Source organism: Urocampus carinirostris, chromosome 20, assembly GCF_059441175.1.
Source record: "Urocampus carinirostris isolate Australia breed hairy pipefish chromosome 20, RoL_Ucar_1.0, whole genome shotgun sequence".
NCBI classification, from domain to species: domain Eukaryota; kingdom Metazoa; phylum Chordata; class Actinopteri; order Syngnathiformes; family Syngnathidae; genus Urocampus; species Urocampus carinirostris.
The window spans coordinates 317370-334109 of record NC_142368.1 but is presented as its reverse complement, the minus strand read 5'-3'; the positions used below and the strand labels follow the sequence as shown (position 1 = coordinate 334109).

General features: G+C 41.5%; 1 protein-coding gene across 5 annotated transcripts in view; it reads left to right on the top strand.

The window, feature by feature from the left end:
- The window catches only part of LOC148345906 (syntaxin-binding protein 5-like), a 46803-nt gene that overhangs the window by 17461 nt on the left and 12602 nt on the right, over window positions 1-16740 (top strand). For all 5 annotated transcript variants that reach the window (XM_088325694.1, XM_088325693.1, XM_088325692.1 and 2 more), the window contains exons 8-19: window positions 357-440; window positions 988-1111; window positions 4010-4088; window positions 4788-4942; window positions 8878-8950; window positions 9015-9162; window positions 11366-11433; window positions 12018-12058; window positions 12428-12654; window positions 13561-13730; window positions 14515-14640; window positions 14729-14880. In XM_088325694.1, coding sequence (XP_088181820.1) covers window positions 357-440; window positions 988-1111; window positions 4010-4088; window positions 4788-4942; window positions 8878-8950; window positions 9015-9162; window positions 11366-11433; window positions 12018-12058; window positions 12428-12654; window positions 13561-13730; window positions 14515-14640; window positions 14729-14880 — 1447 coding nt within the window. The remainder of the gene's footprint in view (window positions 1-356; window positions 441-987; window positions 1112-4009; window positions 4089-4787; window positions 4943-8877; window positions 8951-9014; window positions 9163-11365; window positions 11434-12017; window positions 12059-12427; window positions 12655-13560; window positions 13731-14514; window positions 14641-14728; window positions 14881-16740) is intronic.

Genomic DNA, 16740 nt, shown 5'->3' with positions numbered 1-16740 from the left:
CGTCCCCAAAAGTGACTGTTAGGACAGGTAAGCTGAACCTAACCGGGTTTATAATAACGTGCGACACAAATAGGTTCAAGCGAGAAAACGGGAGTCCGACAAGGTCAGGGTGGAACAAATAGCTGCCATTGAGTAAAGTAACAGTAGTGTAACAATAGAGTAACACCACTTATACGTAGATATACACGTATATATTTATAGATCTATTATTGTCACAATTTTTGACCAGTTCTGTTTGGAGGGCCGTTTTAAAAGGCCCGACGGACCGCATGTGACCCGCAGGCCCATGTTTACAAACCCTTATTTTAACATGTGCATTCTATGTTTTTTTTCTGTTCGGGTTCCCGGAATTCTAGCTGATGATCGGGTTCGAGTCCGGCATGGTGGTCATGTGGGATCTCAAATCGAAGAAGGCCGACTATCGTTACACTTACGATGAGGTAGGTTCCGATACATATTTAGCTCGCTCTTTGCTTTTTCCCTTTTTCCTTTGTTTTAATTTATCTTTCTTTTATCTTGCATTTCTCCTATTTTTACATTTTTTCCTTTTTTTAACTTTTCTTTCATTTTCTCTTTGTTACTCCCATTTTGTTTTCCTTTTGTCTTCCTGTTTTTTTCTCAATTTTATTCCTTCTTTTTTGCTTTTCTTCTCTTCATGTTTTTTTACTTTTTTTTGTAATTTCCTATTTTTTACCCAGTTTTCCTGTTGGTCTCTTCTTTTTTCTTCCCTTCTTTCTCTTTCACTTCTTTATTTCGTTTTTTATTTTTCCTTTTTTCCTTTTCTTTTCCTTTCTTTTCTCTCATTTTGTCTTCCTTTTTTCTTTAATACTTTCCTTTATTTATTTTTCCCTCATTAGCGCTTTAGCTAAATTCCGTCAGACTAGCTAATCGCGCGTTGATAAAGCTGAGTCATGTTTTTGGCGGGAGAGAAAAGGCCGAGTCATGGTAGTGACGTCATCCCTTTGGCCCCGCCCCCTCTCCTCGTAGGCGATCCACTCATTGGCCTGGCATCACGAAGGCAAGCAGTTTGTTTGCAGTCACTCGGACGGGACGCTCACCATTTGGAACGTCAGAGGACAAGGAAAACCCCTTCAGACAATCACACCGCACGGTAAAACAACATGAGTTCATCACCTACATAAATAACCTGGCTTTTGAGTGAGCCTCTAGTCCATTTTCCTGCTTTTCTCATTTTCGACGGGAACCAATCAGTAGTCAGAGTGACAGGTGGGCGGGACATCCACCGAAGTATTAGCTCTTGCTAACTGTTAGCAAGTCAATAAGCATTTTTCTCAACTAATTAGTTTCGAAAACGTGTCTCTTTTCGCTCTTAATTGCGATAACTGTAAACACGGTCATAACTTGACCATTTGCAGCTGTTATCTTTACATATTAGCGTGAGCATGTTGTCATTTTCGACAAAGATAAATCGGTAGTCAAGAGTAACAGGTGGGCGGGACATCAAACAAAGCATTAGCTCTTGCTAACTGTTTGCAAGTCAAGGAGCTAGTTAGCTTAAAAATGGAGTTTTGTTGCTGACATTTGTTGCTGCTAATTGCGAAAACTGTAAACACTGTTATGACTTGACAATTTTTAGCCCTTATCTTTCCATATTAGCTTGAGCATGTCGTCATTTTCGACGGGGACCAATTGGTAGTCAGTGACAAGTGGGTGGGACATCAATCAAAGTACTGTATTAGCTCTTGCAAACTGTTAGCAAGTCAAGAAGCTAGTTAGCTTAAAAATGGAGTTTTGTTGCTGACATTTGTTGCTGCTAATTGCGAAAACTGTAAACACTGTTATGACTTGACAATTTTTAGCCCTTATCTTTACATATTAGCTTGAGCATGTCGTCATTTTCGACGGGGACCAATTGGTAGTCAGAGTGACAGGTGGGCGGGACATAAAACAAAGCATTAGCTCTTGCTAACTGTTAGCAAGTCAAGGAGACTTTTTTTCAGCTAACTAGCTTTGAAAACGTTTCTCTTTTCACTGCTAATTGTTAAAAAAAAATGTAAACACGGTTATGACTTGAATTTTTAGCCGTTATTTTTACATATTAGCGTGAGCATGTCGTCATTTTCAACAGGGACCAATCGGTTGTCGGAGTGACAAGGTGGGCGGGACATAAAACAAAGTATTAGCTCTTGCTAACTGTTAGCAAGTTAAGGAGACTTTTTTCCCGCTAATTAGCTTCGAAAATGTGTCTTTTTTCACTGCTAATTGAATAAAAAATGTAAACACGATTATGACTCATTTTTTAGCCATTATATTTACATATTAGCTTGAGCATGTCATCATTTTCGACAAAGACCAATCGGTAGTCAGTGACAAGTGGGTGGGACATCAATCAAAGTACCGTATTAGCTCTTGCAAACTGTTAGCAAGTCAAGAAGCTAGTTAGCTTAAAAAATTGAGTTTTGTTGCTGACATTTGTTGCTGCTAATTGCGAGAACTGCAAACACTGTTATGACTTGACCATTTTTAGCCCTTATCTTTACATATTAGCGTGAGCATGTCGTCATTTTCCTCTGTTGGCTGCGGCTGCATCGGCTCGCTACAACGGGTCAGGTGCAATCGACATTTCGTTCTGTGTACATTGTTACACAGAATGACAATACAAGGAAATTATTATTATTATTATTATTATTATTTTCGTGGGTACACAAAACAAAGCATTAGCTCTTGCTAACTGTTAGCAAGCTAAGGAGACTTTTTTTCCGCTAATTAGCTTCGAAAATGTGTCTTTTTTCACTGCTAATTGAATACAAAATGTAAACCGTTTTTATCATATTTGTATCTTGAAAAGTCAATATCAATAATACTTTTGATTAAATCGTAATTTCTGATACTTTTCTTGCTGTTGTTTGTGTTCACGCATGGTCCCTTTAAGAAAAGGAGGCGACAGATGCGGAAGCTTTTTGTTTTGGAGTCAGTCTTGCGTGTGCACGTAAATGGTGTGAGTTGCGACCAACAGTAGCTCTCGTGTGAATGTTTCTACGGCTTATCATATCGGCGACGAGACTAAATCAGAGACTGAGTGCTCCGTTTCATCACATGGACTTGCATTACAATATTATTTTGGCCCTGATTATAACGATTACAAAATGTCTAGCGAGCACCAGTTAACTTAGTCTATAGTGAGCGTTGGCGGCAAACACAATCCCCCGACACTTACTAAGTCGTTCGGCGTTCAAGTCAATCGAAACCAGATAGCCACGATAACTTACCAGACACAAAATGGCCATTCCTAACCATGTCCTCGGTCCAGCCTGTTATTTAAACGGCTTGCGGCCACAGGCAATTCCTCCGATAAGAGCTAAAATGTATTTTCCACCCGTACACACAGCAACTGGCAGCTTTGTCTTTTTAAATGGCGGATCTAAAAACGCAACTCAACCTGCAAATCTTGTCTCGCTCCGTTCAAACTCGTACCGCTACTCCCGCTCTTTTGGGTCATGGGAAGGGCTCTATTAGCGCTCGGTGAGTCCATAAGCATATTTTTCAGCTTGGGAAACGAGGTTTTTTTTTTCTCGCTGCTAATCATAATGAATATAAACACGGTTATGACCAGACAACTACGTTCCTGTTTCATTTTTATTTGCCCTGGGAGCACTTGGGACTTGTTCAAGGACCTGCGAAAATCAGACACTGCCTGTTATGGTGGGGGGAGAAAATCTTGTTTTGTTTTTAATGACTTGTTTGTCCTTTGACGCCGCTCGTATCATACATAATATAATATAATGACTTTGCTGGTGCAAATTCCTTTGATGGGCTTAAGCCCAGCTTACGCCTTCTTCAATTGTCTTTAACGCGAGCCGGCTGGAAAACAAGTGTCCATACAAACGTTGTCGCTTTTTAATCACTTTTACTAATTGAGGTTTCGTCGACCGCGTTTCTTCATTCGTTAGCTTAGAGAGGTCATTCGAGGAGATGCGTGTGCAAAGATTGAGGATCTTTTCATGGTTCGTCTGGAAGAGGACGTTGAAATGTCTTTGGTGCATTTTAGGAAAACAGCCCAAGGATGGAAAAAAGCCAGAACCTTGCAAACCCATTCTCAAAGTGGAGTACAAAACCACCAGGCTTGGGTAAGCGCCCATTTTCTTTGGAAACCATTTTGCTCCCTGAGTGGCTAGTTTCGTTTTTGAATAAATGGTTCTCGGGATGCAAGGAAACATTGTTTTAATAATCGACGCGTCGGCCTATTATTTTTTCGATGATTCGATGAATTGGATTTTTGCCAAAACAAGTCGCAAGGAGCAACGTTCTATTTTTAGCTACACTTTTTGCTGTTTTGAACAATTCATTGTTAAAAAAAACCTTTCCCCGAGTTTTATAATCAATCTTAAAACAGTGATTAAATAGTTCTAATTTTAGAAAGCAAAATTCAAGTTTTTTAAAGTGTACTAAAATACATATGTGCTCAAAATGTCTTTTAGTCTGGTCTAATTAATTTTTTTGATATGTGAAAATGAAACTTTAGACAATCCCCTTAACTGTAAAAAAAACTTGAATGTCAGGACACTGAAAAAAGCAAGAAAATGTGATTTTCTGTTTTTTGGTCATATCTTTTTTAATTATTATTATTTTTTTTCAGTCCAAAATGTTTACAGGGTAAGTAAAAAATACTGCCTACAGTACCGTCAAGCTGTCTGATTTGCACCTGCGATTTAATATTTCAATAATTTTAGTCGCAAAAAGTAGAGCTTGTCTTCAGGAATTTACGGTAATGGATTTGCTTCCGACGGGTCCTTCTCGGCAGACTAACGCTTTATTTTGCCGCGCAGGGAGCCCTTTATCATCTTGTCGGGCGGTCTGTCCTACGACACGTCGGGTCGGCGGCCGTGCTTGACGGTAATGCAAGGCAAAAGCACGGCGGTTCTGGAGATGGACTACCCCATCGTGGACTTCCTTACCCTCTGCGAGACCCCCTACCCCAACGGTTAGCGCACAAACCCAAAGTACTGGATTGTCTGCACTTTAAGGCCCACACGCCTAAAATTGTCTTCTGTCATATATTTTTCATACATAAGGCGCACCGGACTATAAGGAGCAGGAAATTGAGAGTACAGAAAGAGCTACCGTCTTTATTCGGGTATAATCGTCGGGCTCTTTATACACTTGCGGCATATATTGGTGCAAGGGGCCGGGGAGCTTTTTCACCCAAAGAAACCCCAAAGAATCACCCATATTTTGATTTTTTTTCTTGAGAGTACCGCTCCTCATAGTTGAAGGCCAAATTCAATAAACCCGCTCTCCAGACAAAAGCGACTTCTTCAGCGCATTTTTTGTCACTGTGTCACATTTGGTGATTTGATCAAATCAATGAAATAATACTAACGCCAGAGCCTCCGTCCCATATCATTATAAATATACTGTTTACAATTCTCCTTCTTCCCGCAATTATTTATGAGTGTTGAGGCTCATTTTGACTGCCGTTTTTATCCTAAGGAATGGTTTCAAAACAAGGTGAGAGCAAAGTTCTTTTGTAAAAATGTCACAAAATACTGCAAACGAGGATGCCAACTTGTTTACCTTCAGTGCAGACGGCGCTGGGGAAGCAGTGCGCGTGTCCTGTGATGTGCATAGCTCCGTTTATTCCTACCCCTCACCCTACCAAATTGCTCTAGCTGCTTTGCTAGAACTTTTGGGTAAAACATATTTTTGGGTTAAAGGTTGTTCTGTGGATTTTCATCATAAAGTGTCTTAATAATAAACATAGATTGTTTATTGAGCCTCCATACGAAGAAATATTTAGCGTTTTAGAACCAAAACGGGGTTTGTTGGTGTGACACCTTGACTGTGAAGTAGTTGATTTTGTGTTCTATATATACTGGACTGAACCCTTTTTACATCAGTATTTTCTCGGCCTCGCATGTACGAGTATCGGCTCTACATGTAAAAATATATTAAATAGTGTCATGAATTCTGTTTAATCTCTGAGCCATATGTACTCATGAAAAGACCCATGTGTGGCTCGCGAGCCATAGGTTCCCGCCCCTGTATTAGTGCAACAATTAATAGGTAGCTAACCTTCGCCAATCAAAATTGCAAAACATTGTATGTTACGGGAATCGAATCGTGGCAGTGAGAGTGCCTACACCTCACCACTGGGCCACCAGCGGTACAGATAACACAATCAGGCATTCGATTGTATCGAGTTGTCACACTATTTTTACTCACGGTACCAGAAACACAGATATGCAAGTTCATTTTGTTCCACACCCTGGTTTGAACGGATGCTTGAAATTCTTGAAAATGCTTGAATTTTAATGTTGATTTTTTTTCAAGGATGGAAAATGACTCGAGTTTTAGGTGAAGTGCTTGTAAATGCTAGAAATTCCTGCCATGTTTCTAACAAGTTTGCTTAAAAACGAGGCTAACACTGCCCTGTGTTGCCTTTGCTTTGCCATTGCATTTCCTCTTTCCCCGTGATTAACGTCAGCTGACATCGGTTCGTAAGGCATTGTCCTATGAAGCGTCATCGCCCCCTACAGGACAGGTCCATGCTACAGCTAAATTGGAAAGTATTAGTGCAAGGCTTACGTCTCAATTATGGATATTTATAATGGGCAATGCAAAAAAATGACAGTAGCATTTTCCAGTGGTAAATTGTCAGAGGAAGAACTTCCTGCAACTGAAAATGGAAGCTACATATTATTTTACCCGACACCTACTGTATATGAGGGGAGATTTGTCTCAGAAATCAATATATTTACTTGAGATCCAAAAATCATATGTCTTGAAAAATGCCAAAATTAAAATGGCATATATAAATGGGAGCTTTACTTGTGGATTTGCAAAATACATAAACCCCCCAGGATTTTATTTTTCTTCTAAAATCATGCAGCCCTAACACACACCTTAATCACTGTTTGCATTTCCAATTTTATCTGTCGTATTTTGCGGTAAATAAGGCCTACCCGCTTATGAGGCGCACTTTGAAATTTCTGGCTGGGCCTAATAGTCTGCAAAATACGGTAGTCTCTTTTGAGGAGTCTCTGAGACGGATTAGCCGGCCGGCGCTTTACGTATCGCCTGCCGTCGGATCTCTGGCGAAGATTACGACATTGTCTGCAATCTGCCGGCGACGCTTACGTGTAGCTCGCTGAATGATGTGCCGGCTGGCAAACCGAGCCTTTTTTTTCCTTTTTTTCTCTTCTCGCCTTTTGCTCAATTTAGCGCTTAATGCTTTGGAGTGAGAGCTGGCTGCGACTTCATATCTTATTAGGAATCCTGAGCCACGTTGAGAAATAATGGCTTCGGTGGTCGCAAATGTTGCGAATCTCCCAGGATTCACTACGCCGATTTATAGCCAGAGGCTAAACCCTTAGCATCTACTCTTTACAATTTGTGGGTATAGTTAACACATGTAAAGTACACCCAGTCCAAGTCTTTTAAGAATAATAAGTCAAAGTACCTCAAAGCCCCATTGTGTAATAGTTGACCACTCGATGGCACTGTAGTACCAGCGAGGGACCAGTGATGCGCGGCGTGGCGGCAAGATGCCGGACAAACATGGCGCCCACCTAAGTGGGGTTTTGACGGTGTAAAAGAACTACGAAATTCTCGGTTTAATATTGTGCATTCGTGCCATCTGCTGGACTTTTGCCGTAACAGCGCGTTGATGTGCAGCTTCAACGAATAAGAGCAGTTCGCCCACCTGGACAGTGACTTCAATCAGCCGTCCTGAAAGAATGTACTCCCTAAATGTTTCTTTATGTGGACCTTGCAAGGATAAAACTGCGTGTAGCGCATCAAAAAAGCATAGAGAGCTGTCCCTCATCTGGATGGATCTGACCACCGATGCTTGGGCTGCATGATTCTGGGATTTTTGTTCAGACCAGTATAGCGATTTCCATGCGATTTTGGGGGGATTTTCCGTGCTAGTTTTCTTTTTGTGCGAGTACTCGACCCTCAGATGCATGACCTATCAGGACATACAGTAGACTCTTCCGTGAGTGGGGTCGAAAATTAGTTGGGGGAAAATAAAAATGTCACGGACATGGTTTTTGAGGAATACCTGGAATGTGACAACATTGTTTAATTTGTAAATAAGAACAACCCATGGGGTCATTTTTGATCCTACTTATGCATCCTAGGGGTAATATTCATCAGATTGTTGAGAAGCATAGAGATTTTTTCCAGTCACTGGTCCTTTTGGAGTCTTCAAATGGCCACGTTTAGAAACGTCTAGACATACCCTTAGAAAAATGTGCAAAATACAATGTTTCAATTTTTCGGACTGTGATGCAATTTTCGGCTGTTTTCCATCTGCAGACATCTGATTGAGAAATTCAGGGGAGGATAAAAACCTTGTGTGTGTTCCAACTTAGATGAGTCAATGTTAGTAGCGCTTGCAGTGACAATTTGAATATTCCTTTTCAAAAGAGAACCAGAGCAACCCTATTTTTCAAATGGTTCAAAAACAGCATTCAAATTACTTTGGGTACATCTTCCGAGATGTACTTGGGATTTGAGGATTGGGATTTGAGGCCAATTTGATCGAATCGAATTGTTAACCGGGTTCAATTTAAGTAAACAGTCCCCTCTTCTGGGGAGCTTTGTTAGGGTTGCTGTCTCTAAACCCTTGAAAAAAAAAACACATTGTTTTGCTGTAACACAATCGCAAGACGTCACATCGCGATATTGATTCGATTTTCGGTTAACCATATGTCTTTCTTCCCTGACTCCAAAATATTTACTGATACTGTACTATCCTACATGCAAACCTGTACAGCAAATGTCACAGAAATCAAAAGAATCAGGGTCTCTCCCAAACAAAAACCTTGGATGAGTTGCAAAGTTCCGACTCTCCTCAGAGACCCTGAGCAAAATCACTAAGGAGGTCCTAACATTATTGATTTCTATTTGCAGACTTTCAGGAACCTTACGCTGTGGTAGTCCTTCTAGAGAAGGACCTGGTGGTGATCGACCTTGCACAAAACGGGTGAGTCGCCCACTCTTAACCTCCCCCTCGCTCTCCCCTGAATCCTCATTGATTTCCGGAACAGTTACCCCGTGTTTGAGAACCCGTACCCGCTGAGCATCCACGAGTCGCCCGTCACCTGCTGCGAGTACTTTGCCGACTGCCCCGCCGAGCTGGTGCCGGCGCTTTACTCGGTGGGCTCCAGGCAGAAGCGCCAGGGGTACAGCAAAAAGGTACCCGCCCCGCCAAAAGACTCACATTCAACATGAGTTTGGTGCTTGAAAATCCTTGAATTTGAATGTGGTGTTTTCAAGCATTTACACGTGCTTGAATTTCAAGTGAAGTCCTTGTCATTGTTTGACATTTTTGCAATAAGTTTGCTTAAACATGAAGCTGGCACTGCGCTCTGGTGGCTTGGCTTTGCAATTGCATTTCTTTTCGCCTTTTGATTGTTTTGAATGGCATTCTCCTATGAAGCGTCATCGCCCCCTACAGGACAGATGCATGCCACACCTAAACTGGGCACTGTGAAATCACTCCAATGGTATTTTAAATTGTAATGGGAAGAACATCTTGCAACTGAAAATGAGAGTATCATTTCAATCCAACACCTATAGGTGGGTGAGATTTGTAGATGTATTTAAACCTATATTCTTCTGCTTCACAAATATATTTGTGATTTACTCAAGATCTAAAAATCGTATGTCTTGATGAATGCGCATGCAAGAATAATATTGCAAATGTTGAAAACATGGCAGACATATTCGTGGTTCTGCAAAATACACGATTCACACTACATTTCTTCTTTGAATAGTACTGGAGAAATGGAGAAAGTGGCTTTGAAAGTCCTTTAAAAAGTGCTTGATTTTGGCCATGAAAACGGTCCACAAACCCTGTATAATATTGTGATTTTTTTTTTTAGGACTTGAGTTCATCGTGAGGACAAAAACACAAAACAAGTTTTGGTGATGTCGTATCACTTCTGTGGCTCTTAAACGGGATGACTCAGAGGCAGGCGAAATAGGCAATAAATGCGCCCTCAGCCGCCAATCACAATAGAGCGCCTCGTTGTCCGTTAATGAGGTGGAACACAAGCACATCGTTCGGTTCTTATTGACTTTGTGAGTGTTGTCAGACAGATGTAGGAAGAATACCTTGCTTCAAATCATTCAAATAACAATGAGTCACGCTAGGTTGTGTGTGCGGATAAAATTTGCCTTTTCTTTAATCATCCAATCTTTATTTTGAAAAGCGTCAACGGAAACTTTAACAGATCACAGGGCACGCCTCTGTTGAACAATGACATCACCTGCAGCGTGAATGTCTGCACATACGATTTCTTCTGGGACAGCGAGCCCTCAAGGGGCCCTGGCTGGCCTTTGCCCTCCTCACAATGGGGACAAAAAAGGCCAAAGCCAGAGCTTTAGGTATTCTTGGGTGTATATTTCATTCTGACACGCTATGAAGTCAATCCTGTTCCTTGAAATGAGTTGATTATCTTAAAATCAGGCTGATTGATCAGAATTTTGTCCCCCCGATACTACTGTTGAGCAGAAGTGCACTCGCGTTCCCCTGTTACAATGTTTTCCTTTGTTTTATTGATTTGATTTTCTTGCCTTGGGAATATTACTTATTTTCTTAGAATCAAACCACATTGCATTCCTTTTTTTGGTGTCTCTATTTCCCTTGAGCCGATCAATCGTCAATATCAATAAACTGCAACATTGATACATTTAAAAAGCTAAAACAAAATGTGTTTTGAGTAATTGCTCCTACGATATTACGAAAGACAAAGGCGCTATTTTTCTTGTGGTTGATCTTCAGCCCCACCTCATGGGTGATTCTGTCACCAGCAAATCCAATTCTAATACCATCCATTCATGATCTGCACCGCTTCTCCTCAGTAGGGTCGCGGGGGTGCTGAAGCCCATCCCAGTTACTTCAGGCAGTGGGTAAGGGACACCCTCAACTGCTTGCCAGCCAATCACAAAGACAGACGACTCACTCGCTCATTTACACCGAGGGACAATTTTGGACCGGTCAATTCACCTGACATGCATGTTTTTGGAAGGTGGGAGGAAACCCACGCAAGCACGGGGAGAACATGCAAACTCCACACAGGAGGTTTGATCTCATGACCCCAGAATTGTGCCGCACATGCGCTAACCACTGCGCCGTCGTGCTGCCCATTCTAAAACCAAATAAATATCAATTAAAGCAGTTCCTCCTGCACTTACGAGAAACATTTTCATATGAAACTGTTAGCACGTTAGCTTATGCACAGTTTTTTGTTTGGTTCTGAAAAAATGATAGCTCTCGTTAGCATTTGGACTTGGGTTCAGCAGACAAACTTTACATTTAAGTATCTTTAGGTGCTGCCATCTTGTGGATTGCTCGTTTTCTAAAAACTTTGGCGTGTCTGCTGTGTTTTTGCAGGAGTGGCCAATCAGCGGCGGCAACTGGGGCCAGGGCACGCAAAGCAACTCGGAGATTATCATCACCGGGTGAGCATGTACGGTCAAAAAAGAAGGAAAGGGCTTCGCGTGGCAAGCCAATGAAAGGTGGAAGGGGGAAACGTGATCGAAAAAAATCATCTCCAAACGAGTAAAGAGAAAGAGAGAGAAAACAAGGGAGACAGAAGTAAAAAGAGAGATATAGCACAATAAAGAGAGACATAGAGGGAAAAAGAAAGAAATAAGGAGCAAAAGAAAGAGAGGCAAAGGGAATGAGAAAGGGAGCAAAGGAATGAGGAGGAAAGAGCGAGAGATACAAAGAAAAAAACAGTGAGTGTAAGAAGAGAGAATGAGAGGGAATCAAAAGAAAGAACAAAAGAGAGAAATGGAAAAAGGAAGAGAGCGTGTGAAAAAGAAAGAAAAAAGAGGCAGAAAAAAAAAAGAGAGAGAGAGAGAGAGATAAAACGTTGTGTATGACACGCCCCCAAACTTGGAGTTCTTTTATAGATGGTATAACAAAACGCTATACAGGAATAAATATAGTCATGTATGGTTGAGGTGCTTTGGTTGAATTTCTTGCCACAGTACTGTATTTTACAAAGTAATACTTCTTTTTGTCTCCTTTTATTTTGTAGGCACGCTGATGGGACAGTGAAGTTTTGGGACGCTTCTGCGAGTGAGTTGTTCCGATCGTCTCACAAATATCCAACTCAACCATCCGAAACATTTCTCCTGAATTCTTTTTTTTTTGCATGAAATGTGCGGCAGCCCACTTTACCGATTTTCTTTTTTTCTTTTTTCCTTTTATTCTTATTTCTCTATCCATATTTTTTTTTCATTCTTTTTAATTTTACTTTTCTTTTAAGCCTGTTTGTCTATTTCCTTTTCCCCCTTTTTCAGAGAAAAATGTTGTATTTTCCTTTTCGCTTTGTAGCACTCCTTTTCATTGACAAAACAGCAAACTTGTAGGTCATATCCTACACGCTGTCTCTTTAATGTAAGGAGTCATTCCCGGCTCACTTTAGTAACAGAGTATTTTCCCCAGTAACGCTGCAGGTGCTGTACAAGCTGAAAACGAGCAAAGTGTTCGAGAAGGGGCGCTCTAAAGAGGAGAAGGGCGGCGGCGGAGGGGACGGGGGGGACGAGGACCCCTTCGCCATCCAGATGCTGGCGTGGTGCCCCGATAGCCGCCTGCTCGCCGTGGCCGGCGTATCGGCTAACGTTATCGTCTACCGCTTCAGCAGGATGGAGCTCACCACCGAAGTCGTGCAGGTACAAATTAGGAGTTGAGGCGGCTGGCTCGTCCCGGGCTAACCGGTCATGCTAACTCACACGCGCTAAGGAGTAGATGCTTACGGCGACGTGCTTATGAGTAGATGCTCACAGGTCATGTTAACGGCTACATGCTAACGGGTCATGCTAATTGGTATATGCTAACGAGTAGATGCTCACAGGTCATGTTAACGGCTACATGCTAACGGGTCATGCTAATTGGTATATGCTAACGAGTAGATGCTCACAGGTCATGCTAACGGACACATGCTAACGAGTCATGCTAATGGATATATGCTAACGATTAGATGCTAAAGGGTCATTCTAACGGCTACATTCTAACGAGTAGTCTTTAATGAGTCATGCTATCAGCTTAATGCTAATGACTACATGTTAAAGAGTAGATGTCACGCTACAGCTACACGTTTGTCAAGCTTGAAGGTTTTTTTTTTTTTTTTTTTTTTTTTTTTTTGGATATATTTTATTTCCGCCTAAAAATGAAGTGCAGTATTACAGTATTCCACTCAATAAGCTCATGGGATATGTAGTTCTTCAAACATCCCCTCGAAACCCCAGAATCGCGACCTCACTCCCTCGGGTCAAATGAAGCGAACGGGTAGCGATGCCGAGCTCCCCGGCGCCAAAGGCAGTATGGTTGCCATGGCAACCCACAGTGCAGTGAGCCGGCAGAGCTCGCTCATGATTATAATAATAAAGGGACAACGTACAAACGCCGTGCTGACTCACGCTCTCTAATCTCCACTGCTTGCCAGCCAGCCGCAGGGACGAGGGGGACAATCTTGCCTCCGAATATGGTTTTATGAGTAGTATCTGATTTGGTGCGCCCGCCCCCTAATGGTCGCAGCCCTAGTCATCCGTTTGCCTTTTTTCATGTTTTCTCCGTAGCTCCTGGAGGTGCGAATGCAATACGAAGCCAAGGAGTCGGAGTCCCCCGAGGGCTTCGGGGAGCAGATTTGGGGGCGTCCGCCTACCCCAAACGCTTCGCCCCACACTCCGCAGACGCTTACCGGGGCCAACGACTCGGAAGGGGGAGGCAACAACGCGCCCTGCCTCAAGTTAGAACCTTCGCTCATTTTGCCGAGTTGGCTAACGCTAACTATCCTGGCTCATTACTCATTTGTAGTGGAAAACAAGAACCGATCCATTTTACTCCACTAGATGGCACTTTTGGTTTTAAATCGTAGTAGTAGTGCAACACATTCTGTTTTGCCTTTTTTTCTCCTTTTCCCTTTTTTGTCTTTTCTTTTTCTTTTCTTTAGGCTTCTCCCTTTATACTCTCATTTTATCCCCCCCATTTCCCCTTTTTTTCATTTTTGCTCTTCCCACCTTTTCTCTTTCTACTCAATTTATTTTCATTTTCTCTTCTTTCTACTTGTCTACTTCTCCCCCTTCCTCTTTTTTATATTCCTTTCTTACCTCTTTTTTTCTTTACATTTTCCTAATTTTTGTTTTATTTTCCCTTTTTCATTCGACTTCTTTTATTTGCTTGTTTTGATTTTTTTTCCTTTCCCCTTTTATTCCTTTTTTTGTTTTCTCTATTTTTCATTCACCCTCATTTTCTCACCTTTTTTCCTTTTTCTTTCATTCTTTTTCTTTTATTTTTTTCCTTCTTTTCTCACTTCTTTTCCCCTTTTGTCTTTCCATTATTTTCCATTTCAATCTCACTTCTTTTCCCCTTTTGTCTTTCCATTATTTTCCCTTTCAATCAGTGAAAACATTGTCTAAGAGCAACATTCAACCTAAAAACATGGCTTTTAAATCCTACGAGGAAAACCGTTCCCTTTCTGAAAATTCTCTTGATGCATTTTCAATATTTAGCGGCTATTTTTTTCCTGACAGGGTGCGCAGTACCCCTCTCAAGCAGTCGGCGGGTTACCAGGCGGACTTGGTGGTCCAGTCGGTGTGGGTGAGCGGCGAACCTCCCCAGCAGATCACCTGCCTGGCGCTCAATTCCTCCTACGGCCTGTAAGCGAGTGAACGCACCGCGCTTGAACCAACACTCCAAACTTGAACCCTTTTTTTTCTTATTTATCTTATTTTTCTTTTTTTGTAGCCTTGCTATAGGCAACGCTAACGGCGTCGCGGTTGTGGACTATATCCAGAAGACCTTGGTGTTAAACATGGCCACGTCGGAGCTCTACGGCGCCAACGATTCTTACCAGAGACAACTGCGCTCTCCTAGGAAATCGCGACAGCCCTCTGGAGGTAATTCTTTAAATCTTGTTCCATTATTTGGAAAGCGTCTGTGCTATTGTATCGCCATACATTGTTTGCTGTACATAGGAAGAGTCGCGTTTTATCGGTCCCGCCAGACTAGTATGAACTTGTTTTATTATATATTTTTTAAATATACTGCACAAAAATGTGTAGTCCATCAAAATGACCTTGATTTGGCAATATATAAATCATGGCAAACGCCTATTTGTGCTACATACAGGGCTCGTAGGAGTGCTTGAAATCCAAGAAAATGCTTGAATTTTAAGGCCAGGAAAATGCTTCAGTGAAGGGTTTGAAAATGCTTGAAATTGTTGCCATTGCCATGTTTTTGTGTCAGTCTGTGTCTATAGAGCACACAATAAATAAAGAAAAATATAATCGGAAATGACACCAACATGCCTGTCATGATGGTGTTGTCATGTGAAGCGTCACTGCCCCCTAATGATCGCACCGAAGAGGACAACTCTATTTAGAAAACCGGCTCTTTTGGCCTGACTCACCTAGTAGCAAACGGCTCTTCGGATATAGTTTTTTTAAGGACATATCATCAATAATAAAAAAACTTTATGCGCCAATTATTCAGTTTATGTTTTGCCGGGGGCCCCTGAAAAGCACATGAAATATCAATTAAAATATTCACAGGTCCAAAAAAAAAAAAAAAGGTAAAATACAAAACAATTTTAGCTTTTTACACTCTGAACGGATTTAAAGTTGAACACAAAATCCCTGAAAACTCAAAACAATCTAAAAATTGAAAATATGAACTCTTCAGTGCTATGAATAAATAGATAGATAGATAGATAGATAGATAGATACTTTATTCATCCCCGAAGGGAAATTGACATTTCCAGCAGCATCTCTGAGCTGAGAACAATACAATAATAAAGCAAAAAGAATACAATATACAAATACCCAGTGTGACGTGCAAATACCCACTGTAGCGTGTTATATAGAATAACTAAATTGTATAATGCAAAAAAAATTAATATTCACGATTCTATTTTAACCAATTTAGACACAGATCTTTTGAAAAACGTGCAAAAACCTACATTTAAAATATGTTGGCCTAGAGAGTGATGGCCGCCACGAGGCTGTACTTGCCCAGGACGCACGACAGGAAATGGTGCCTGTCTTGCTGTAAATAAATAGATGGCACCTTGTTATTGTAAGGTTCCTTAATAAGGGCAATTGCAATCATTAATGCATTTGAATCGAATCTCCAACCATCAGGGTCTCATAAAATCCTACTGGAAAGACTGCCGTGGTGCAGAATGACATCTGTGTTACAAAATGACAACTCTCAAATGAATCGAGCAAAAATGGACAAATTCTGTCAGGTCAATGCTTAAAGTTTATAGAGTCGATATTTCAAACACAGCTCTTGCGGAGGATTGCAAAAGAATGTATTGAATTCCATTTCAGTTGAACCAAAACGATCGTTTATTTTGAATCTAGCTCGAGGGGAAACCCGTGCACAGGCTTCCACCTTGTGGTGGATGGCTCATATTGCACGTTTCACTTTGCATCAGTGGGTACATTTTTCTTTTTTTTTAATGCTCACCTGATATCGGTGGGGGCGAATCAACCATTCTTTGATTTTTGTGGGGACGAATCAACCATCTTTGATTTTTGTGGGGACACATCCACTCCGTCCATGCCAAAACGGCACCCTTCTTGAACACACACGCACACGGTCAGTTTGCAAAATGACCTTTTGAACAGGATGCTATCCAACGTCCCTACAAAATGAAGACCCATCCCTCTTCCTGCATTTTTTAATGAGGCTCGTTCTGGAACCAGCCACCGAGGGTCAGTATAGATAGATAGATGCTTTATTCATCCCTGTAG